A 25,162-nucleotide genomic window follows, 5' to 3' on the forward strand; every position below is an offset into this window, starting at 1 on the left:
CCTGTTGTTTCACTTTGCACTAAATATAATGGTCCGCTTAGTCTTTGTGTTTGGCTATAAATGTTAAAGTGCTGCATGTTAGTTTGCCTCCCAGACTAAAAGAGCAAAAGCTGGAACAACACAGAGAGATCATAAAAAAAACCCAGCCTGTATAAAGTGACAGAGTGGAGAGAAACTCCCTCTCGACAAACACTGCCTGCTAAATATTTGTTTTATCCATGACCCCAGAGAGAGTCCATTATTATACTTTGATGCCAGCAGTGGCTCCGCTTTACTGCGTATAGCTGAGATTATGTGACAGGGCCAAAGCTGAATTCAGCAGTGAAATAAGCTTTTCTTTTAGAGTATACAGTCCAGCCCACACAGACCTGTTTCACGTGCTTCTTTCAAATAAAACATTTGAAACACGAAACTAACACCTTAAATTTCCGAGGCATATCCACCTATTTTTGGTGAACTAGTTTAAAGTTATTGCAGTGATGTCATCATCATCTCATCTGCGGAAACATTCAAAGCTTTTCCTTCCATGAATCTCCACTCTAATTGGGGTCATGCAAATGTAAGCCTTTTATAAGATTACATTACCAGATCAGCGATGAATATTTGGCATTTAATACGATCTTTACAGAATAACATTTCATACATATTACACAACAACATTTACAGACTATTTCTGAGACTTAACATACTTGTCACAGGGATAGGAATACTTTGAATTTATAGTATTTATAACATTTCTTAACATTTTTCAATGATGTACATTGAAAGCAATGTTTGATGTATAAAACACAATTTATCTGTCAGTCTGATCCTTGCTGCTCTCTTTCTTCATCCAGTATTGATTTTCTTGACTCATGTGGACAGCTCCAGTTCAGACAGCTCCTGCACTTCATTCCTTTCCTGAGATGTCGCTTTACACTTATACTTGTATGCTTTCACACACATATATATATATATCTATATATAGATACATACATATATATATATCTATATATATATATATACGAATATATATTTCGCTTAAATTCTGAATCAAGGCAGTGAGACGGCACTTTCACTTTGGCCAAATTAAAAAAAACCACAAAGGAGGATGCAGCAAACCAACTGAATGCTTGCCACTGGTCGGAGAGATCTTATTGTATCAGTGAAACGAAAGAGCTCTTTGAAATAGCAGCTTATGCATCTCAGAGACACCTTTAATGAAATCCTGCATAATGTTTTAGATGTTTTGAGCAATAACTACATCCTTGGTCAGAACATTAAATTAAAATAAAAGCTTCAAGCGGGTGTTTTTAGGTTTGTAGACATAGACAGATTTTAATATGCAGGAAAAATAATTAACAAATGCATTCATATGAGCACGGGCAAAAACAGACACTCTGTTTTGATGGCCCTTACCTTAAGAGAGTGGTGCTTGCTCTCGTGTAGTATCATCTCTTCAGATATGATGAGTGTTCGGCTGCAGAGGTCAAGAGGCTGTAACAACAGAAAACAACAGGCTTCATGAAGAAATGAGGACACAACATTACCGAATCGAGTTCTCATCCCGTTATTCATATCCAGCAGCTTTAGGGACATTAATGCTTGTAATATTGAGGTAAATAGTACTTGTAGAGTATTTTCCTTCTGCTTAATATTACCCTAACCTCTTAAACATATGTTGAGCATTTTTCAACATAAAATCCAAAAATATAATATTGCATCTGTCATTTGTAAGCTGAAAAGCTGCAGTACCAAATCCATTTTGGCTCCCAAATCCAATCGATCTGCTTAAAAGCAAAAGCAGGTCTTTTCTATGGAGGGAAACGCCGCTGAAACTGATTCTGTCGAGACAGAAAGCAAGTTGCAACTGAGAGGCGGTATGTGCGGTTGAGCACGACAAGACAGTGACACTTAAAATGAAATAGAATGGCAACGTGGGAGGAGGGGACTTCCTCTCAAGTCCAGGGTGTGACAGAGGCCCAATTCAACATGTGCAACATTTGAATACCATGTGAAACAGGGTCAGGGCTGCGCATTTGTATACATGACTCTATATGAAGAAAGTACCAGCACAGTCAGTGTGTTTTCAGAGTGTGAAAGTTTATCGCAGCTCAAGATAGCTAAGCCAGTTGACATGTCAGTGCAGGCGCAAAAGTTATCTCACTGCGGTCAACACACTATAACGCACATGTGAAAAACTAAGCAGTTATTAAGTGATGATGCTTCATTTCATATAAGCTGCCTCTTTGGAGTAGCCCCACTTAGATTTGCCATTTTATTCTGAAGAAAGTGGATTTTGGAAGTAAGTGTTGAATTGGTTGCACAGAACTTTGACACTCTTTGATCCAAAATGTACAGCACAGAAAACATCAGCCTGACATCTCATACAGTAACACTACCGCTGTTAGTGCTGTTGCCTAAAGACAGAATGCAGAAAAAAATATGTAGATCGAGTCTGTGTTACGTGTGAAAAGCTCACGGATGACTTGCAAAACACGAGAACCTCAGACATAAAGGTCAACATATTTCCTAACTGCAAACCTGAAATGTCTTGTTTCCTTTTGACACAAATGCGGAAGGGGAAAAAATCATATTCATCATATTTGGACAGTTTGTGAAAACTGTTTTTCAGAGTATCTCAGTGGCCTGTTAGTCTTGTTAAATACCAGAGAACAGGTGCATCCACAGCTCAAGTCCAGACTGGGGCCTCTGCATATCATTCTCTGATAGCAGCAGATCATTCGAAAATTATATCTATTCACTCTTTTGCCTTGGGTTCAAATGGCTTTAGATTGGTTCAGTAAAATCTCACTCTCAGCAGTAAGTAGAAGTAGAAGAGCAGGACTTCAGTGTATATAATACAGTGTCCAGTAAAATGTAGACAAAGAATAACAAACGATACTACCAAATCAAGCCGTGCAGGCACATAAAAAATGGCGTACCTGAACAAAGATGGGGAAGATAAGGATCTTGGGCGCCACTTTAACATATCCATAATTTGCGTGCGGAGCATGTGATCGGACAATGGTACAGTTCTGGTAGTTGGCGAAATTGGCATTCTGCTGTTGGTAGCTGGCTGCATTAGAGGAGGCAGGAGGCACCTTTGATGTCTTCGAATTGTTAGATCGACGTAGGAAGCCGGTACGGCTGGAGAGACCAACACCGCCACCAGCGCCGCTGCCTCCGCCACCACCAACTCCACCCATACCTCCAGAAAAAGCACCGCTCTGCGGCTGAGGAACAGGAGCCTGTCGGGTGGGGATTAACCTCGCAGCTGTGGAGCAAAAAAGAAAGTGAAGACACAGATTATGAACAGTACTTAAGATCGATACTGTTCCAAATATGATCCTATCTATGAAGGGTAAGATGGCGCTGGCAAGGCTGGCAGCCTTAACCCAATTTCACCCGGGATGAATAAACTATTATCAATCAGTCAATCAATCCTCAATATGAAGATTGACGATGAAGGGAGTGCAAGAATGGAGACAGCAAGATTGTTCTGTTCGAAACAAACAAAATCCAACAAGAAACACAAGAATATAATGCAAAGAAATAAGTAATGTAGAAAACATATTTTGGAGCAATTGTCATTTAATACTTTAGTTTGAGGCTGTTAGGTTGCCTTCTACAATAGAAGCTGATCTACAAACTCAGTAGACCACTTAACAAAACAGTCATTTAATTTAAACAGTTATTAATATTATACACGACTTACCTAATGTGCCCTGCTTGTCTGGGTAAACGGGCCTCAAGATCTGAAAGCAGAATAATATGAGATTAACATAAAATTAAAATCTAAATAAAACAAAAATGAAAATGTTAACAATCTAAACATGAATCCAATGACAAAGGTTAATGTATTAAGTTGTATCATTTCTAAATTGAATGTCAATTCTGATCTTAACTTTCTATCCCGACACTGATACTGATGATGATGATGATGATGATGATGATGATGCAACAAGACATATTTATAAATTATAAAAGGATCAACTGTCATTTAAAAAAAAATATTCTGTATACTTCACTATGAAATGCGGTTCTTTACCATATTTATTCCATACTCTTTGTCTTTCCTGTTTTGTGTGTGTGTGTGTGTGTGTGTGTGTGTGTGTGTGTGTGTGTGTGTGTGTGTGTGTGTGTGTGTGTGTGTGTGTGTGTGTGTGTGTGTGTGTGTGTGTGTGTGCCTTGAGTTTTTGTCTCTTTTTCTTTGACTATCCAGTCTCTACATCTCTGCATTTTCATTTGTTTGTTTGTTTCTTGCATGGCATTCGGTTTAGTTTCTAGGACACTTTTGAGCCCATTTGAATTTTAGGCTGGACCCACCGAGGCAGTAATGGTTTCTGCTTGTCATAACATATCACAATCTAGTGAGGGTGTAAGGCTAGGAATCTGCAGGTGGAGAGGGATTTGGAAAGTCCCAAAATGTTCATATATATATATATATATATATATATATATATGCCATTATCGCACTTTTCTGCCTGTTTATTTGGATAACTATTTCATTTTCTTTAGTGCTGGTTCTCAAAGCGCCTTCTTTGTATCTGTGTGGTATGCCACTAACATGACCCATTTCCACAGGGCTTTTATTATATTTAGCAAGGCCAAAACAGAATCCCCTCAGTCTCTGCCTCCTTCTTTGTTTGAGATACAAGTTGCAGCTATTTGTAAGGGAGGCCAGTTTCACTGTGCTGGCATGTTCCTGTTTTGCCTGAAGCTGAAGTCTCTTCCTTCAATATGCCTATAATTTCTCTGAATTTGCATGTCTTCCCTCCCTTATAATTTGGTAATTTGGTACCACTGCCATTAACTGAACCTAGATCTGAAAAGGACAAAGGTGCATACCTCATGACACACCCACACATAGATTACTCACTCACACACACACACACAGAGCTTTGTGTTGGCAGACTTACAAGCAAGGACACACAGAGACTCTACGTGTTTGCACCAGTTGCATAAAGTTAGTTAGTTTTGTGTAAGCTGAGCAACCATTAAGACACTTAGATTCATATCAGGAAAAGAAAGTCTCAAACCCATTCTGAATCTAGTTAGTGGGTTAGTATTGTACGGTTAGCTTAGGAATTCAGATCAGTCTTTTTGATTTGTTGACTTTGCTTTATTTTGTTTTCATGATGAAAGCTTTTACCTCATATACAAGATCACTGAATGCAAAAAAAGCATGCTTAACAAATGTATTAGACCACCTGTCATAAAAACAAGGAAACTTTCAACAAAATTTTGTTTGAAACTGTTATTTGTAATCAGATAACAAAATGCCAGCGCACTGGACTTCTCTGAGGAGTCAGAAATGAAGCATAACTTTTGACCACTAAAACTAATTTTTCTGTGCAGAAATCCAAGTAGATAACTATAATTTGACATCTTAATCAAAAAATAATCATGAGCTTTACAATTTTTTCTGTTCTTTGTAAAATGCTCATTTTGAAAATGTATGGATAACTATTGGATAAATATTGAATTATTATTATAAACATTAAAAATGTAAATTTGATATAAAGAGTTTGTGCATACTGGTGAATTAGCATTACAGAAATCAAACCATTTTGGTAAATTTCAACACTGTTAACACAGCACAGCTGTGGCATAAATGTTACTATTGGGTGGTGGTCTAATAAATCTGTTAAGCACTATAAAGTACATGCTGTATAAAATGTCATATACATGTCCTAATGTTCATGTACATGCAATGTTATACAGACACTGGATATTATGCAATGAACCATTGTTGAAATATGTGTTTCCTTCTTCTTTCTTTCTCCTTCCTAAATGCAAGCACTATTTGTTTTCAAAGAACTGCTTTGAAATTCTTGTGTCTAGAGAAAATCTGCTAGATAAATTAATTGAGGCATATATATGCATAGTTTCTCTAATATGAACCATGTCTGGCACGATGTAAGAAAGAAATACAGCAAAAGTTTCCCCATAATACAGGCATATAATGTTATTACCAGCTCTATTTTTATATGTTGTTTTATCCTCTTGGTTTTCAGTCTATTGCTCCATATTTACATGACAGTGAACTATATGCACAGTATGTAGTGTTCACGACATGTTATAAAGCACAAATCAGTGAGACAGCAGTAACCCAAATGGCCCAGACATACTGTACATACAGTCCATCTATCTATCAGCACCAGGGATGTAAGGTAAGGAGACATATCTAGGATGAGCCACCATATGACCATGGTGAGGATGAGGAGGACGGAGAAGATGATGAAGATGCAGCCCACCACCACTCTGCGGTACCTGGCTTCCAGGGTTGATGGGTGCCAGGATGATATAGTTATCCCCGTTGGATGCCTTCACTCTAGTTCCTTTCAGAGTGGCAGTGTGAGGATGGTGAAGGTGCCGCGGCTTCCCGTCCAGCTCCTCGGCCGACCCTCCCTGGGCCCCCCACGCCAGGGTCCCCATGCCTACACCGCCGCTATTTCCAGCTTCAGAGCCGTTCACCAGTAGCCTGCGTGCGGCAGTGGCACGGTGGTGGGCTGGGAGTGGCGGCACAGCTGGGGGGGTTTTACTTGTGCCGACATCTGGTACACGTCTACGGGTGGGCGGTGACGGGGCATCATAGTTTGAGGTGGAGGGTTTGTAGGAGGGTCGGTGGATGAGACCCTCAAAACTAGGTTTAGCTGAAGGACCAGTTCGCCACACTACCACTGTGATTTCATTGGCGCTGTTCCTGAAACAAAAGCAAAGTAACGATGGTTAAGAAAAGCCAGACAAGTGGAATTTACATGTCTCAATTTGCACGGCAAAATGAATTATATCTATATTATACATTAAAAGTCAAAAACAAGAACATCTGGATGAAAAGCAACCCTGAAACCACACATTTAATACGCATTAAAACCAGACTCTTTGATACTTACTGCATGTCTGTAAAAAATTAATTCCAATACAGAAATAAACCTACTTTAATTCATTCTGTTTTTAAAATAAACTGCATCACTGTAGGAATGAGACAGCTCATCGAAAAGAAAACAGAGGATCAAACCCTTAAAAGTTTAACTAAGATTATGCTGTTGAGTGCTGATAAATCACTGACTTCATAACGTGTAATTGCAGAGCTATTCCCACATCGCTTCAGTGTAAATGGATTTCCTTTTGGTTTCTGACAATCTCAGCTTCTGAAATGAAAGCTCTGTAAACACCACAGGCTTAGCTTAGGGGGCCGCTCACATCAGAACAGCTTAAACTGATCTGTAACTCAATTTGGATGCAACAATTATCTCTGAAAACCTCTAAACCTCTCTAATAACTTTCCTAATTTTCATCCTAGAGCTGTGGCTATACACATGAAAAGTTATTCTGCAACATTTAGTTGCGAATAAGCCTGTTTTTGTTTGTGTTGTTTTTACCTTATAGCATGGGCTAAGTCCACACACTTCCACTGCTCCACTGGCTGACCATTTAGCTGCAGGAGAGTGTCCAGCTGCTGCAGACCAGCCTGATCTGCTGGACCCCCTGTCGAAGTAAAAAGATAGAAATAAAAAGTTTGCATCATTGCACACTCTCAAGAACCATTAACACACACCAGAGCTGTAGCTTGTATTTTATGTGCTAGTTTGTTTCTTTAGCCTTGGAGATTCTTAATGGCAAATCCCTGCAGGGCATAAGCAATAAAATCATGACCAAACATCAAAATGCTAGTTTTGAAAACTTTCCACACATTATTAGCTTGGGACACAGGATCTTAATTAAAGACATGACAACTGGGAAGACACTTCCCAACATGGGGGCTTAACTCAAAGGTATCTATCTGACAGTCAGCCTTGCTATCAACTGCCACACTCTACCGACTGAGCTGGTAATAGTGGTCATTTTCCGAGCCCCCCCACCCCACACTCTGATGATGTAACTTCAAATGCATCACGTAATTATGAGATACCAAATTAAAAGGGCAATCTGATAGCTTAAGGGGGCATACTAATAGAAAATGTCAATAGCAGTTGAGTCATCAGCTGACCAGACCTTTGCTTCCCTGCCCTCTTTCCCCACATTTCTCTTCTCTCTCCACTGCGCTATTGAATAAAGGCAAAATGCCAGAAAAGGGGGAGAGATGTCAAACTCAGGTCAATCAATGGGACACAAAGGCAAACAGAGTATTTATACAGCAAATGTAAAATGGAACAGAGGAAAACACCAAGCTATTTCTGACTCAAGAAGGCCCCTGTTTTGACATATACAATTTATAGTATGTTTTTTAACACTACACTTTTTTTGGCATATCCTCATGTTATACAAATACTATTAAAAACAGAAATCTGTCATTGGCAGTCAGCGAAAAAAACATGGAAAAACCTCAGATTCCGATGTTGAATCAAACCCGTCCATCAAAAATATAAAAGGCAGGCTCAAAGAAAAGTGCAGCGCTGTTTTGTCATGTTTCCGAGTATTTAAAGACCCACAGTTTAAACAATGGGTCCTTTAGGAACAGTTGGGTTTCGTGTATCTAACAACGTGCGTGTAAAACTTGCCTGGATCAACAGCCTGTACCCTCACAGGAGAATCCGAGCAGATGGTGAATCCGTATCCATCCTTTCCTCGAAGGATGGTCACCTGCAGAAAACACACGCGCACACACACAGACATGAGCATTTTGTGATACGGTGATAGGAAATCACTCTCTCCCCTGCTACCTGAGAAACGAAAAGTAGCACGTAAGCAAAATGATCAACTTCCTTCCTCGCTACGGGACAATTGGATTTATGATTTGTATTCTGCTTCTACTTCCTGCTAAAACTGTCTTGACAGCAGATTCCCATTGAAGCCAATTAGCTGAGTTAGTGGGAAAAACAACCGTTGAGATAAAAAGAGTCTTTGTCCATTAGCTGAGGGAAAGGGGAAAAAACAGTCAGACTGCCAATTAACTTAACATTTAGCCAGATTTTATATACGCCATGTACAGAGGCAGCTGATAATGTAAAAAGCCCCCATTAATGTAAAAAGTTAGTTTCATATTGCCAAAATAGGTCCAAAAAAGTCAATACAACAGGAAGTTCATGAATAATCACTACAACCTATTTCATATCCAGTACGATTTAACCTTTGATCCTTTGATGGTGCTGGTAAGAACTGTGAAGTTGTGCTCTATAGCTATTTGTAGGGTTTTAATTCTGCAAATGAATAAATAAACATGATCATTTCAAATAATCGACACGAAGTGATTTTACTGGAATATGTTGTCCAATCAGGTTTGCAGAGTAGAGTAGAGAGGACCAATATTTGTCCATTGAAAAGTATCACATACGCACACAGACACAAATGCTGATGGATCTTTCACATTGTCTATCTGTCTCTTGTGTTGCCAAACATTCAAATACCTGCACCCGAAAGTCTGAGCCAAAGTCAACAAAGTTCCATCCAAAACATCTCACTTTCCATGTCATCTGCTGAAAACCGGGGGGCCCAAAACACACAGACATCCCCGCTCGCTCGCCCTTTCTTTCTTTTTTTTATTCCTACAGCAGAGCAAACATATACATGCTGCTAAATTACAAAGTCTGCCCATGAGCGAGATGCAGCAACTTGTAGAAATACACTGATTATTCAGGGGCCCGAAGCTCCGCACGACCCTGAAATGTCGACTACTATTGCGGTTTCTTATAGTCCACCGATTTTATGCCTCGTGTTACCATATTCCTTTAACCTTGAGTCACTTTAATCTGTCTCCTTTTCTGTCTACCTCCAAAAATACACTGCTACAAAAAAGACTTTCATGCCACAGACAAATACGGCGGACTTTGTGGCTGCCCTAAAAAGGAAAAAAAGCAAATGTGACTGAGACACAGTTTTGTACACGTTTCACTAATGTGCCAAACATTCAGTCTTTTAGTTGTTGTCCTTCCTCGGTAACTGAAAAATACAAAACACTCGCCTTTGGAGAATCCATAAACTATGTAATTGGGATTAGGAGAAGGAGAATATGTCAATGCAACCTACAAAAAACACTGACACATTTAAACTGGTGGACTAATGACTCCATATCTTCACTGGCGACTGTGACAACAGTTAACATAAGTTCTTAAACTAAACTTAATTCAGTGCTTTGTGTGTATAGGTCTATATTTTTGTAGGAAGACAGCAATCAAATTCAAACAAAATCAGTTAAAAACTGAAAAGGAAACCATCTCTCTTCACCTAAACCAGGATTTGTTTTGTTTTGTTTTTTACAAAAAACACTATGAAAGGGGATAAAACTGATCACAAACTAAGCTGATTGAAAAGTGAAAAGGAGGGCAGAGGGACTTTTAGAAAGTGGAGGAGACCGAACAACGACAAACAGAGGAACAGCTGGTCTGAAGTAAAGCATTTCCCTGGAATTTAAGACAAACAACAAACCACCAATAAACACTTTGAAAGAGCAGAAACCGACTACGTGACAGAAATCTGAGAAAAGCAAAGAATGGGACTGACAATGGAGAGAAGTGCGGCACACACTCCCAGTCTGCTATGTCTCATCTATCCGTTTCTATCTCTTCCTTGTTCAGATACTTGTCCTTTTTAAGCGAGCTCTCAGAGCTGCCTAATTTGGATTGATTCATCCAGAATCCGGAGCCTTTACAGCGTTAATTAAATTGTAAGCATAGCCGAGTCCAATCACTTGGACTACCTCTGGTCTGTTTTAGAAAGCAGTCTGATGTCCTTTTTTTTCACTTCTAAATGAAATCAGGAGGGATTATTTTTAGAAAAGAGGAGCCTGGAAATAATCCATCAATGATTTTTCATATTTCGGTCCATCAATCACAAGACGTATTAGTGAGATAAATGAAGAAAAATGAATGGGACATGCTGCCAGCATGCATTAAATATTTAAATTGTATAAGCAGGGCTTTACTGATGAATTAATAACTCAATCATAATGAGTAAGGACTAGAATGAAAAATAGGATTTTAAGTTAGTTGTAACAAACTTAAATGAACCCAGCAGAAGAGTGCTCATGCATGTGCTTTCTTTTTTTTCACTCATCCTTACGTGACCCGCGATCACCATCAATATAGATCTCCATCTGATGATAACATAACTTTTGTTTCCCATTTTTAATGAAAATGAACATCAACTTTGTCCTTTCAAAAGCCTTTTTTTCCCAACTTCTTGTCTTTTTATTGTTTTCAAACAGGTGTGAATGATTCAAATCATTTGCAAGGTTTTATTACTAACCCCTTTATTTTACAGCCCTAACATTTAGTTGGAAACAGTTTTGTATAACACGTCTTGTTTACTTCCAACAGTGCAGGAGAAGGGGTAAGTAAATAAAACTTACCAATCACATACAATATTCATATACGGCTGGACACTGTTATCTGGGTCAGTATGTTCACTGACTAAAGAAAGCAAAACGCACCCACACCCTTATCTGACTAACGTCTCGCTCAATTTTCATCATGTAAGTTCGGACTCAAAATGAATTTCCAGTCATTAATCTGATTAATCTTTATTCCGAGTCATTAACATTATATTCTTAAATTCTCAGATCTGATTGACTAATTTTGATCTGTATGTTAAATGTGCACAAAAAAGTGTCAGTTCATATTGTTCTAAATATGTGTCTCCTGGGTCTCTTACCTCAAGAAAAACAACCCCCCCCCCCCCAAACACACACACACACACACACACACACCACCATACCGCCTGCATTTGCTCGCAGGCAGTTATTCTTCTGCTGGCATGTAGCTGGAAGTGCATTTTCTTCTTTTATCAGGGTTCAGTAGCGTGCAAACAAGGATGTTTCCACTTCAACATTTTATATTCTGCTTCTGTGTTAGAAAGATCAAAAACTATCTACGCTGCTGGAGTGTTATAATTCTGGGAACTTTATTCATCTGCTGCAGATAAATTATGAAAGAAATTATTAAAACTGTTAACTCGTGTTTCACTCGCACACACAGGTTGCAACCGTGCAGCTAAAGCACTCCCCATTCCCACTCCCTCTTCCACCACCGCCTTCCCTTTCTCTCACTTCTGTAACTTGAACTCAGACACACCTGAGGCAGCCTACATCCGATGCACAGGTGACACAGCCCGTGGATGGTGTGTATTACACCACCTCCTCTTCCTCCTCCCTCTCCTGTGTTCAAGTCCGCAGCCAATACACACACACTACGACGGTGACTCTCCACCTGGCCAGCACTCCTGCAGCCCGAGTATCGCCAAAGTTTCCTTTGTGCCGCTGAGCTTGTTCTCCTGGGGCTTTGCTCCGATGGCTGGGTGGACTTTAGGGTGTTATGGATCATCTTGGCGGTGACAGCTGCCCAGACAGAGGCTGTAGGGAATTTAGTATTGAAGTGTGCCCAGGTGACAGTCCAGTTGAGGTGGCTTTAGGTGGCAAGAGTGTCCCTCACCTTGCTGGGTAACAAACAGGAATCTGTGGAAGAGAAATGCTCCTTGGATACTTCTGGCGTTCACGCTGCACCAGTTTTGCCGTAAATGAGTCTCAGTTTCCCCGTCCTCTTTGCAAAAACACTGCCACCGACCTCCAAAGGCACTTTTCCACTCAAAATGTAATATTATTCTGACTCCAGTCATCAGTGCAGAATCATCTTTTTTTGCTTCTCTTTGTACCTACAATTTCATGCCAACCTCAGCTTCATGTGTTTAACTTCCCTTTCTCACTCAAAACCTTCCTCTCTTCAGTTCTTTATCTTTTCATCTCGCTTCTTTCTTCTTCCATTTGTTGTATCCTGCACCACGCGGCCCAGCTCCTCGCCCTGTGGCCTGAACAGCAGAAGTTGCAGCAGTGCCTGAGATCAGCTGTGTGAGTGTGTGACGGCGTCATGTAGGCGAGACTGGCGCTGGCTCAGCCCGCTCAGGCCACACTGTAGCTCCTGGCAGGGGCGCTCATGGGAACTCTTCAACAGCAGAAGAATAGGAGGAAGTGCCTCCCACCGCCACCCCCCTCCGCACACATACACACATGCACTTATGCATACCTCGCCACCCTGCTGCTTGAACAGCTTTGTGTGTCTGCCCCCGATAAGGCCAGTTTGTTTCCTGAGTCGACACTGTGAGGTTGTGAAAGGTGCTATAGAGCTGTCCCTTGTAAATACTGTATATACTCTGCAGTGACTAATGCAGGCAGCGCGAGTGAGACATGTATGAATAAGACCGTGAAAGGCAGGACTTTTAATAGGCCGTGCCTGAGCCTGCAGTTGTTGCAGAGTTAAACTCGGACCACATGTGGACTGTAAACGGAAACGTGTCTGATTGCTCTCCACTTTTGCGTGTTACCAATTTTAATGACCTCATTTCCAGGCAAAACACACAAAATACAATGACAGCACTGTTGTTTAGGGACAAGCTTCACTCTCGCGCCTCAATCAAACTTCGCACCTCATCGGACTCTTTCCACCGTACTTTTTTTTTCCCATACTCCCCAACCTCCGTCCAGACATTCTGCTTGTTTGTTATGTTTTCAACTTCCACATTTCCTCTGCTTTTCCTTTCAGTCGCTCCCCCCTCGGCTCCAAGCACACGGTACGGAAATTCGCAGGTCTGAGAATTCCGAACAATCTCCCCTCCTGCTCCAGCTATCCGAGCTTTGCTTCTGTTTTTGTTTTAAATATCCGTATATCTGGGAGAGAGGTGGTCATCTGCAAAATAACAACAACAAACGCCTCAATAGCAGCGGAGGGAAAAAACCTGTTAAATCACGACTGCGACAAAGGCTGTCTAACCCTTTACAGCCCCTTTAATTCCCAGCTTGCTGCTTTTTCTTTTTAATCGTCTGAATATCTGGCTCGAGGAAAGAAACACGGACAGAAAACGAGCGGGGTGAAAGAGGAGTGCTGCTGCATTAGTCTGTACAGTGTTAATAAAGTGGCAGAAAAGGCCATTGTTTTAAGATCCCTTCATGCCAATAGTGATGGCAGCTTTTCCCTGTTTGCCTTTTGAAAAGGGCGAGGGTTACCCGTCAAGCACACAAAAACACTTTCTCTTTCTTTCACGCTGCGCTGTTCACCTCTAAATAGGCAGAAGGACGGATTAGAGGGACAGAAGAAAAGGAGAGAAGAAAGCCAGTCTCAGCGAGAGGAGTGAAAGAAAAGTTTGAAAAGCTTGTCTCGGAGCCAGACAAGGCCAATCTGGTTTTTTTAGTAGTGTGGGATCTCTCTCCCTCCTTCTGCCTCTCTCTTTCTGACCTGAATAAACAGCTATCAAAGGAAGAGACGTCTTCTGAGCCAGTGAACACACGATGGGTCTAAGACCGAGTTCAAGGTCACAGCTCGAGTTGCATTTAAAATTCAAACAGTGGAAGTTTGGCATGCAGAGTCATAGCTGCAACTACAGTTACAACATTTTGAGGGTGACACTGTGCATAATATGAGAGATAAAGAGCAAGTCAACCCTGAATGGAGCAGGCCAATGAACTTCAAATTGTTTATTTACTGTATGTTTAGGGGAGAAACTACACAGGAACAAGGTAAAAACTTTCAAGTAGCTAGTGCAGATGCCATCATGAAACTTCCCCAGCAGCTTGTTTACATTATGACAACGCGTTTTTTAAAATAAAGCACATACAGTATATTTATGCAGTAAATGTGCAGTGCATTATGGATGCTTTCTTTCCACTAGTCTGAAAACCAGATCTCAAAACTAACAAAAACATGTTTTTCTCTGCAGTGCACCACCTTAAATCGATCAGTTACTCACATCATCTGTTTGAACTGTAAAGTCAAAGAACAAGTGGCGAATTGCAGATATATATGTCTCACACGTTTAAGTGATAGGACTACATGAAATCTAAGGGGATCAGCAAAGTGATCACAGTTCTTACTTTTAATGTCACTCCACTTGAATTGAAGTGGAAGACTGCTCTGCTCATCAGAAGCAATTTTAGGGGTTGAGGCATGACACATGGACAGTTTGCTCTTCCCCCTGAATCATAGCAGGACAGGGTTGCTTCTTTCAGATTAACAGAAGTTGGAAAGTATAGGAAAGAACAACGATAAGCTTTTGTACGCTCAGCACCTTGCGGAGAAGAGAGGAAGGTTAAGAGCAGCCAAGTCCCAAAATACTCACAAAAGAATATTTCCTGGCAATGAATCCAGCCATTCTTCTTCTTTTTTTTTTTTCAAAGACACAATCCAAAAAAATAAAAAAATAAACTCTTTCTCATCTATTCAGCTCACCTCACCCTTCCTGCCCATCCTTTGCAACAGACAAAAGTGTCAGACCCATTTGCACAGCGACGGTTTAAAAGCTAATGGTAGCTGACAAGCAAATTGATGTGAGGGGACATGTTGTCCAGGGCTCAACTATTGTTAATATTCATGAACTGTGCTCACTGTCATTGCCATGAGCCGATAGCCTTTTTTTTTTAAACCAGTAAACATAACTGGTAAATGCTGACATGGCATCTCTGCTTCATGTCAAGTCTTAAATCTGTGCTTCAGATGATCATTTTTAGAAAGTGAGAAAACAAAGAAAACTCCAGAAAGTTTGAGTTTGCAGCAGCTGCTGCACAGATCCAGCATTATAAGTCCAATCATGAACTCTACAACTCTACAATCTACAATCCAGGCTTAGCTCAGCACTGAGATTGTCCTCATCAAGCTCACTAACAAATTCCTCAGTGCAAAAGATGCTGGCCTTTTCAACCCATCCACTGCCTTTGATATTGTATGCTGCAGTGTTCTGCTCACCCACTTTACCCAATGCATGTTTGTGGCACTGCCCTCTCCTGGTTCCAATCATACCTCTCCAAAGGAAAGCAGTTAATTACTATCAGTAAGCCCCCCTAGCTTCTCTGTCCCAAGGTGTTCTCCACTGCTCACATCAACACATCAATCTGAATGCCTCCACCTCCACAACACCTCTTGTCTCTGGGTTTCATTTTCTAATCCTCTTGCTAAAAACGCTCAAGCATGCATTTCTCTTTCCACCCCTGAACTTCTGTAATAAAGTGCTGTTTCCTACTGAGTTCTTGAGAGGCACATGTCTATCACACTCCTCTACAAGACTCTCCACCTCACCTGCAAGCCCTTCCACCATCTTGTGCCTCAGCATCGCTCTTGCCTCCTAACCCTCCTATCCTCAGACACAGGAGAGGTGCCCGTTTCTCTCCACAGGCTGCAACCTGTGAGAGACAAAGCCTTCTGTAGCCACACTCCAATTCATTGCAAAACTCTGCAAACTAACATCCAAAACATGAAATCCTGGGACAATTTAAGACGTTACTCAAACCCCACCTTGCATCCTCAGTGGATTTTGTTCTAGCTCATTAGGCTTGATTATTTTCCTGTGGGGTTTTTTTTTTCCACAAACCAGCACATTTGTTTCTAATGTGCTGGTTTGTGTTTTATATAACGGCTTTTACTCTACATTATTGCCATTAAGTGCCCACAAAATCTTGAAAGGCATCTTTGTAAAGTAACCATATAAAGGAACTATTACATTTATTATGTGACCGTTATTATTATGGTGGCGGTCCTTGCTTTCTAATAAGCTATAGTTTAATTTTACTTCAGTACAAAAAAATTGGTAACTCAAAATGTCAGATTTCAAAAGATCAATTGCTTTAGTTTTCCATTTAAGGCATTGCAAGAGAATTTTCTGATTTTGTTTTTAAGAGAACATCAACATTTTCTCTAAATATCACACAAATCAAATGCTGCAGTCACCACAACATGCCCTTCCTATGATTATTAATCCTAAATGCCAACAACACTTTCTTAAAAAGCAGCACCAGCATTTCGGAATAAATTACAGGGACGTTCGGCTCGCACACTGCAACACACATTATGAAACACAGTTTATCTTCCAAACATGTTAACTAACTTAATTTATTAATTAACTAAATGCACAAGAACCACAATACGTGAGAAGAAGTTGTGAAAGCGCATTCAGTGGATGGAAAATGCTCTTAAATAGCCATGTGCTTTTTCATTGCTGTGGTACATTCCTTTGTGTATATCAAGTATTATCTTCACCAACATCTCTATCAACGTCGCCAAAGCCTTTTAATGAGTCCTGTGTGAATCGCTGAAGGTATTCATGTGCAAGGCCATTACCAAACACTGAAAAATGTTTGAGTTGGTGAAGAGAAGGCAGTTAATGATACCACAGACCTCTTTGTTTAGTAGGGGACAGGGGCGAAAGAGAGGAGAAGGATGCAGAGGAGGATACCACAGTGAGGGAGGAAATTAGCGGTGGTCTGGAACGGAGCAGGGACATGGCAACAGAAAGCGAGTACAAAAAAAAAAAAAAAAGGAGAAACTCTAAAAGGGTTTTCCATTCTCCCCTAATTTAGTCTGTGAATGTGCTTTCCCCCCTCCCTTAAGTCTCCCCTGAGACTGTCCCACACAAACCGCACAATCATATGTTACTCTGATTCACCCGGAGATAAAGAGGAAGAGGGAAAACAAGAATGAAGGAGGGAGGAGATGAGAAGGGAAGACGAAAGGACCTTTTACACATGCAGATGCCACAATGCCCTCAATGACCTTAAAAGCGACTCTTCCAGCAGTGTAGGAAATGTAATGTATTTGTAAGTTTTGTTTGCATATGTGGAAAACAAGAAGATATAGAGAAGTACTTTTTAACCTAAACGATAGAAGGAAAGCATGTGAAAGGTGAAACTAAAGTTACCTCCTCTGTCTAATCCTGTGCAATCACTCTGATTCTCTACATAAGCGCCATATGACCACTGCTTTTCACAAAGCTGGCATCCCAGAGTGTTTCTAAAGCAACACGGATACGTTTTAAGTGTCATACTGATCTGCTGAATAGGTCTGAGGGGCTTTGTCCACTAAAGCATTTTTTGCCAAGTGAAAACGCCAGACGTTCTTCTGAAAACATCCAGCTGGGAGCGCTTGAGAGCGCTTTAGGGGGACAGCGTTTTTTGTGGGGGTGGGGATTCAGCTTAGCGCTTTAGTTGCCACGAAACGGAATATTCACAAAAGTAATGTGAAGCAAGTACCTGACTCCAGCTGACTGTTGGTTAACTCATAGATCCCGGGTCAACAAAACTTGACTCCAAGAACTGTTTTCCTCTGAGCAAGGTGTTCATTTGGGGATGTCAGGTAAAGACAGGGCGACAGTAAAAGTCCTCCAGTGTTTTTAAGTAGCCAGTGAGATATCAGTCCCGCACCTTCTCTACTCTGGCCTGGTGGCTAAGTAAATAACAACTGAGCGTTTTACCCAAAGTTTAATTTGTGGCAACCTGAAAAAGCGTCCAGTTTGGAAGAAGACGCTGTGGAATTTAGGATCCTGTAAAAAAACACAGCCCTCAGCCATTGCAAAGTGCGGTGGGGGGAAAAAAAATTTGTTGGACGCAGCCTCAAACTGTCAAAATAACTACAACGTTATTATTTTTTATTCACTACATGCAGTTTCTTGATACCATCAAGATCAACCAATAGGAGTCACCTTTTACCTGATGTAATTTAATAAATCTCAGAGAAATTAACTTTATAAAATGATTTGGTCTAAAAAAAATTGATTGTGGTTTGAGAAACGGTCTTAACAAGCACAGGGGGAACTTCCACTCAGGATATTCAGGGTGTCTGGAAAGTGGAAAAACATCCCTCTTTTATGCCAAGTGTAGGGTTTAAAATCTGCATATTAACATGTAAAATCTGATTTTTGTTAGCAGCACATGGTTTCTGGTTGGGCTTTCAGTACAACTGGTCAATTGCATTTAAGCAGGCTTACAGGTTGTATGCAGGCAAACAGTGTGTTTATAGAGCAAATGATGGAATGTATTTTGGGCCAGGGTTGAATGATAGCTTAGCTTTCTTCTTTTTTATCTGCATCCACAAAATGACCCATATAGAGAACCAGAAGTCTTGGCCTAAAGACAGAAGCAGACTCAAGTGAAAAATCTGAGATAAGATCAGGTGGACAAACAAAACAACAAAATATTGAATTTCAACTTAACAGTTTGTTTACTTTGTCCAACCACAAATTAACACTGACATTTATTAATCTTGACCAATCCTCCCTAAACCACAAACAAGCGCTTTTTATTGTAGCCGAACAAAATAATTCATCTAACAACCGAAAATTATTTAACGCAAATCAGTGTTTCCCTAAAACTGACCTGCCTGCCTACTTAATTATTTACCACAATCAATGAGTCATAAAATTAATTAATACTATCTCTCATTCATTCCGCTGCCAAAATAGTCACTATTAATTGTTTTATTTTTTCAAAGTTTTTGTCTGCTAAACAGTCGGTGACCAACTAAGGACTTTTTCTTACAATAGGCTTCTGTGCCTTGTATGCATGTTTTGTTACACTACTACTTAGGCTCAGGTACTGTGGGGTTGTCTGATGACATGCAGCGTATTGTACATTTGTACTAAAAGACTGATAATATCCTTACATTCTTCAGTCTTGTTTTTTTTTTTTTTTTTCGTGTAATCTGCTCCATACATTGAAAAAATACAAGTAACTATCTAGAACAAGCACCTGCATTACCATTACAGGATGCATTCTGGAAGATGCTTGTAGCAAAGCAATTTTATGTCTTATTTATTTGCTGCATAATTGCTATCATTTGGGATAAAACAACACCAGCACCATCTCTGATGTGACACAGGATGGTCAAATGAGTCACAGCATAAACGAAGAGCCAACCAGAGGCTTCCACTGGCAGCAGTAAAGTAAGATTATTTATATATTTATTTTTAAACATAATAACCACTTTTCACATTTATTAAGCACATTTTAAAAGCTGACTTTTTTGGGTCAGCATTGATTCATCAGAGATCTTAATTTTAATCTATAAGCTAATGTAAAAATTACACACTGTGTAAACCAGTTTCAAACTGAAAAATATGTTTATTGCTTTCTGACATTGTGAGAATAAAAAAAAAAAGCTTATTGTAATGGACTGTGATAGACATCCGTTGATCAAGGTGCCTTTCAGAAAATGGATGGATGGAAACTTAACTTGTATTCAAAAAGCTCTTAGGTTTCAGTTTCTTGGGAGCAGAGTTCTTTGGGTGGCCATGTGTCGGTGCTAGCTTAGGATGTCCATTAACCACAGGGTTGGAGGTTTAATTCCTTGGCTGTCCATGTGTGAAAGTACCCATGGGCAAGACACTGAATGCTTCTAGTGGTAACCAAGATGCTTGTTGTGTAGCTCTACCACCAATAGTGCATGTGAATGAGTAACTGAGGAACCTTTTACACATAGTTAGGTTTGCAGAATTTAACTAAGGATTAAAACTGTAGCACTAAAAAGTGCTACATACAGTTAAGTGCAGACAAGTGTAATATTTTTCTTTAACAGACACCTGATAATGAGAGTTGCATTATCTGACAGCAGCTTTAAAGCCAAGGAATATGCATATGCCATGTTTTAATAACACTGATGTAATGATAGCTTAAATAAAAGCATCCCTTCTAGTAGCTACAGTGTTAGTAACCCTTTTATTCTAGCTTGTTCAGGTCAAGGAGCATGTAGCATAGGTTGCAGCCAAGCAGTGAAAATATTCATTCAAAAAAGTTCCCAGTAGAGCTGGCAAGAGACCGCGAACATCTTACATTATTATACGTTCCTACTGAAGGTTACCACTGGACAGTGCAAAGAAGCTTCTGCCAAAACCACATGCCACATGCAAAACCATCAGGGAGGCAGCTCATGGAGCACAAGGCCAAGAACAAAGCAGTTAGCGTTCCAAATAGGGTAAAAACAGGAAATACTCAATAGATTGAAAACACCATTTGTGTGTCCCTTAGGAGTCCCAACTGTGCTTTAATCAAATAAACCCCTCAGGTCTTAGTGTGTAGGTTTTTCTTTTCATGTTCCTTTTTTTTTCCTTGTTGCCACTTCAAATGGATAAAAGCATCCTCACTCCCTCTCCAGCAACTTTGAGGACGCTTGAACTCATTCATTTTTAATACTACATGGCAAGAATGTGGAAATAGAGAAAACTAACTACAAAAAAAGACGTAGAACTGGAAGTGCACAATGTGAAGGTCAAGAGAGGCAGCGTAGAAAGGATTTGTGCTCTCCAAGAACAGTTAAGAAAAAGTGACTTCTCATCTGACTGCACAATTCCTTCTTTTGCCTTTGTAATGACAAACAATCGCACTGCTCCACAAGTGAGTCACATGGAAGCGAGCCTTTTGACAAACATTGTCTTTCAAGAAATGACATCTCGCTTCACTCACCCCTCAAAGCTTAAGCGAATGATTCAATTAGTTGCTATGGTTGCTCAGAATGTGCAACGTGGAATTTCGTGCAGTAAATTTCCCTTACTGCAGGCATGTTTATGCATGATGACTTCAGTGGATGTGGTGTAATGTCACGGGTCAACTACTTTGTGTACATTTAACAGGCCTATCCGTTTATTGCACACAGACGTGGAAAGTCAGTAAATAAAAGTACACAAGGACACATGTAGCTGCTGAAAATGAAGGAACACAAAAGTTGTGCACTTGTATGGAGAAACTTCCAACATAAAGTGACAGCAACGGCATCATAAAACATGTATATGGACACACATGTATATGCACTGCAAATGCTATTAAAGTTCCATAGTGTTTCTGATGCAGTTCACTCACACCCAAACACAGAGCAGAAACAAATGTAAGCACGAGTAAGCTTTACAAACACACACACACAAAAAACAAATAAAGTAAGAAAGATTTTATCACACTTACTGTTAAGCATTGCATATTCTCAGGCCGATTGGTCTCAGGGGCAGCACCATGGTTTGACAGCACAGCCTCTGAAATGTAGACAAAGGAATCACGGGCTGAGACAGTGCCTTTGGAGCACATTTCTCCCTGTGCCAATGCAAAATGCCCCGCTGGATGTACAAAAATAAAGTCCTCAAACAGTTCTGAGAGTCCATAAAAGTCGCTCGCATAGATAACAAGCAATTATGGCAACAGTTGTCTGGAGCAGCCTTTGCTGGGCTGGGAAACTTCAGAGCGCACATAAAAGGCAAAAGAGAAAAAAAAGAGAGCAGAAGAAGAAGAAGACAGGGCAGCCGCGTGAAGGAAAATCCCGTAAGATGCGAGGATCCAACAAACTGCCCAAGAGAGGAATGGAAGTGAGAACAAGTGAGAGGGAGGGAAGAATAGAGGGAGGAAAGGAGGGAGGGGTGAAGAAGAGAAAAGCAACTCCTCTCTCACTCTATTATCCGTCTGTCACAGGGCTCCTGGGAAGTTGCTATGGTTACAGGGACTCACGCCTCAGTGTCCTTTTAACTATAGCTCATAAAGGCAGCATTCAGCTTTAGGCCATGATGCAGATCTCCCTCACTCGCTCTGTCTTTTTCTCTTTCTGTCTGTGCTTTTACTTCTGTTTTCATCTCTCGCTTAATATGTACACCTTTCCTCACTCTCTTTCTTTGCCTCCCAAACTTCAAACAGAGCCACCCATTCGTCACCCTCCAACCACTACCATCATCCCTTTGTTTGATGTGTCAATCCCCCTCCCCTTATCCCTCTCTTTATACTCTTGAGTCACACCCCTACCTCTCGCACCGTAGGAGAGGCGCGATCCTGTCTCAGACTGAAATTTTCAAAGTTTCAGCAAGCTCAGTCCAAACAGTCCCAGCGTAAATCAAAGAAAATAGCTGAGTAACCACTGATTTGCATTTTCCCCCCACTTACACATTTCACTCTTGCTATTGTGACATATTAGTAACTAAGCAAAGGTTTGTGTCACCCGTAATTTCTTTATGTTTTCCTATAAAATGGGAAATAGATGCAGTAAGTTGTTGAAATATGTAACATACATGGCAGTACAGTATGTAAGGCAAAAACAAAGTTTGTACAATTCTGACGAGTATGAAAGTCAAATATTCTGTATGATCACCTTTATTCTTTAACACAGTCTGAACACTTTTAGGCAAGCTAAGCAGTCTTCAGGAATAGTTCTCCAGGATTCTCTAAGGACAATCAAAGCGCTTCTTTGGATTTTGGTTTTGCCTTTTGTTCTGTTCTTTGTCATGATGATCCCACACTACTTCAATAACTTTGCAGTCCGAGATCTGGGGAGGCCAATCCACAACTGACATTTTCATTGTGTATTTTTCTTTCCAGGTATGCTTTTAATGCATTGCAGTGATTTTTTTTTTATGAACGTACTATATGATGCTGACGCCAATCAGATACTTTCCACATGATGGTATTGCACAGTGGAGCAAAATTTGATTGTACTTTTCTGCATTCATAATTCAGTTAATTTTGAAGAGACGCCCAACACCTCTGGCTGAAATCGACCTCCAAACCATGACAGAGCCTCCACTGTTATAAAGATGTATTATAAAGACAAAAATTTCAAATGCTACTGTAGAGTGGGGTTTTTTTTAGGCCCGCCCGCCACTTCTTCTTTTCAGACAGACTGCACATTATCCCAAGATATGCCAAGTAATTTTAATATTAAAATATTAAAAATTCTGCTCTTTGGGAATCACCTTGTTGATGCAAAAATACTGTTTTTTGCCTGTCAGACTGTGTCATCTGTGGCATTTTTCACAGATTCAACAAAAGAAATGGTGCATAAAAACACAATTTAGTATAATCTCGAGTTTAGTTCCTTTTTATGCTTGAATGGTTAATATGTCTGTGTTAGGTGGCTTAACAAAAAAAACATTCATCTAAAAATGGTTTGGTATAAAGACTGGAATGATAATGAATGAACTTCAGAAAACCAAGAGAACTGTAGCTTAAAACCGCATTAAAAATTATCAGGAAATCTGTCTCCTTAGAAGCAAAATATATAAGTAATGAGAGGTGTCTAAGAATTTTTGCACGGTACTGTATTATTTATCTGTCATATAGGGTTATGAGTGAAACAGTATTTTTCTTTTTTGACTTCATTTCATTTGTTTTTTGTTTTTGTTTTGTTTTTGTTGGGGGGGGGGGGGGGGGTTGTATGTTTGTTTTTTTATTGAAAGGCAACTTTGAACTTTACAGGCATGAAAAAAATTAAGCACTTCTCAACATTCTGGACACAGTTTCCTGTGTAACCCTGTTGTAGTTTTTAAGTAAATCTATTAGCTGTGAGTGTCATGGACCGGCTGTGTGGCAGGCAGGGAGTGGACCCAAACGCAAGCTCGCGGAGACAGGAATGAACTCAAAACGCAGCTTTATTGCTGGACAGGAAGACCATACAAACTAAACTGGAAACTAAACATATTGCACGGGGAAACACACGGCCATGTATGAGGGAGAACGCGACACAGAACTGAGGGAGACGCAGACCTAAATACACAGAGGGTTAACGAGGGGAGGGGGAGCACACGGGGAACACAGGTGACACTGATAATCATAACGAGACAGGGCAGGAGTGAACACAACATGACGGATGCTGATGAGGGACTGTCAAAGCAAAACAGGAAGTGCACAGAGGTTCAGACAGGAGGAGAGAGAGCACGGGGAGAGCACAGACATAACGGGCTGGGGAAAACATGGAATAAAACACAAGGAGAGAGGAGGGCTCAGATACACAAAGGGGCACACAGGGGGTAAGAGCCACAAGGGGGAAAACACATAAGGAACAATGTAACAGGGCAGGGAACCATGGCCTAAATAAAGAACAAAATACAAAAATACATGGAAACTAAGAATGCTGGGCCAACATGGCCCAGGATCATGACAGTGAGTCTGAAAGTTCCTGGGGTCTGGCAAAAAAGAGGGGCTAACCTGGCTGGCTTTAAGCCCAGAAGAGAAGCCTTTTGTCTGGGTAAGACATAAGTAGCACAGGCCATATGAGGGTAGAGGCATGCGGCAGCTAGCAGTGAGAAATATCCAACATGATTGAAGGGAAAGAAAGTGGTACAATGCCACATGGAAACAATGGACAGTGGGAAAAGTACACACTAGACAAATTCAAGAAAATGTGGGGAAAGGTAGCAGAAGGGAGAAGTTGAATATTTGAGAAAGACAGGCAATGGCAAGAGGGGGAAAAAACAAAAAGAAACAGAAGGCGAGAGTGAAAAAAGAAAAAAGAGAATTCAAAAGGTGCTGGCAGTGCATCGCTGTTGAGTCAGCCAGTGTCAGATCTGCCAGAACACTGAAGCCTTTGACTTTGCTTAAGTCCCTCATTGCAACACTCAATCACTTGACATCCAGGCCCTTTTTATTCACCTGCTGTCACCCACAAACAAACACTTGATGAAGAGAGCAGAAAGGCCAAGAAAAGAGGCGAATGTCTCCACTTCACTTTGGAAGTATCTCGAGATCAACTCA

General features: G+C 40.5%; 1 protein-coding gene across 3 annotated transcripts in view; it reads right to left on the reverse strand.

The window, feature by feature from the left end:
* rgs3a (regulator of G protein signaling 3a) overlaps positions 1 to 25,162 on the reverse strand; it is a 121,061-nt gene that overhangs the window by 83,030 nt on the left and 12,869 nt on the right. Inside the window, exons 2-8 of one of the 3 annotated variants that reach the window (XM_063478460.1) lie at positions 21,620 to 21,687; positions 8,487 to 8,568; positions 7,368 to 7,473; positions 6,256 to 6,688; positions 3,698 to 3,737; positions 2,925 to 3,256; positions 1,399 to 1,476 (exon numbers count right to left, since the gene is read on the reverse strand). In XM_063478460.1, the coding sequence (XP_063334530.1) occupies positions 1,399 to 1,476; positions 2,925 to 3,256; positions 3,698 to 3,737; positions 6,256 to 6,688; positions 7,368 to 7,473; positions 8,487 to 8,568; positions 21,620 to 21,634 (1,086 nt within the window). In that variant the 5' untranslated portion in view covers positions 21,635 to 21,687. Of the gene's footprint in view, positions 1 to 1,398; positions 1,477 to 2,924; positions 3,257 to 3,697; positions 3,738 to 6,255; positions 6,689 to 7,367; positions 7,474 to 8,486; positions 8,569 to 11,993; positions 12,832 to 21,619; positions 21,991 to 25,162 lie in introns of those variants that run through there. The other 2 variants (XM_063478459.1, XM_063478458.1) reach the window with 2 other exon arrangements.

This window comes from Pelmatolapia mariae, linkage group LG7 (assembly GCF_036321145.2).
Source record: "Pelmatolapia mariae isolate MD_Pm_ZW linkage group LG7, Pm_UMD_F_2, whole genome shotgun sequence".
NCBI classification, from domain to species: domain Eukaryota; kingdom Metazoa; phylum Chordata; class Actinopteri; order Cichliformes; family Cichlidae; genus Pelmatolapia; species Pelmatolapia mariae.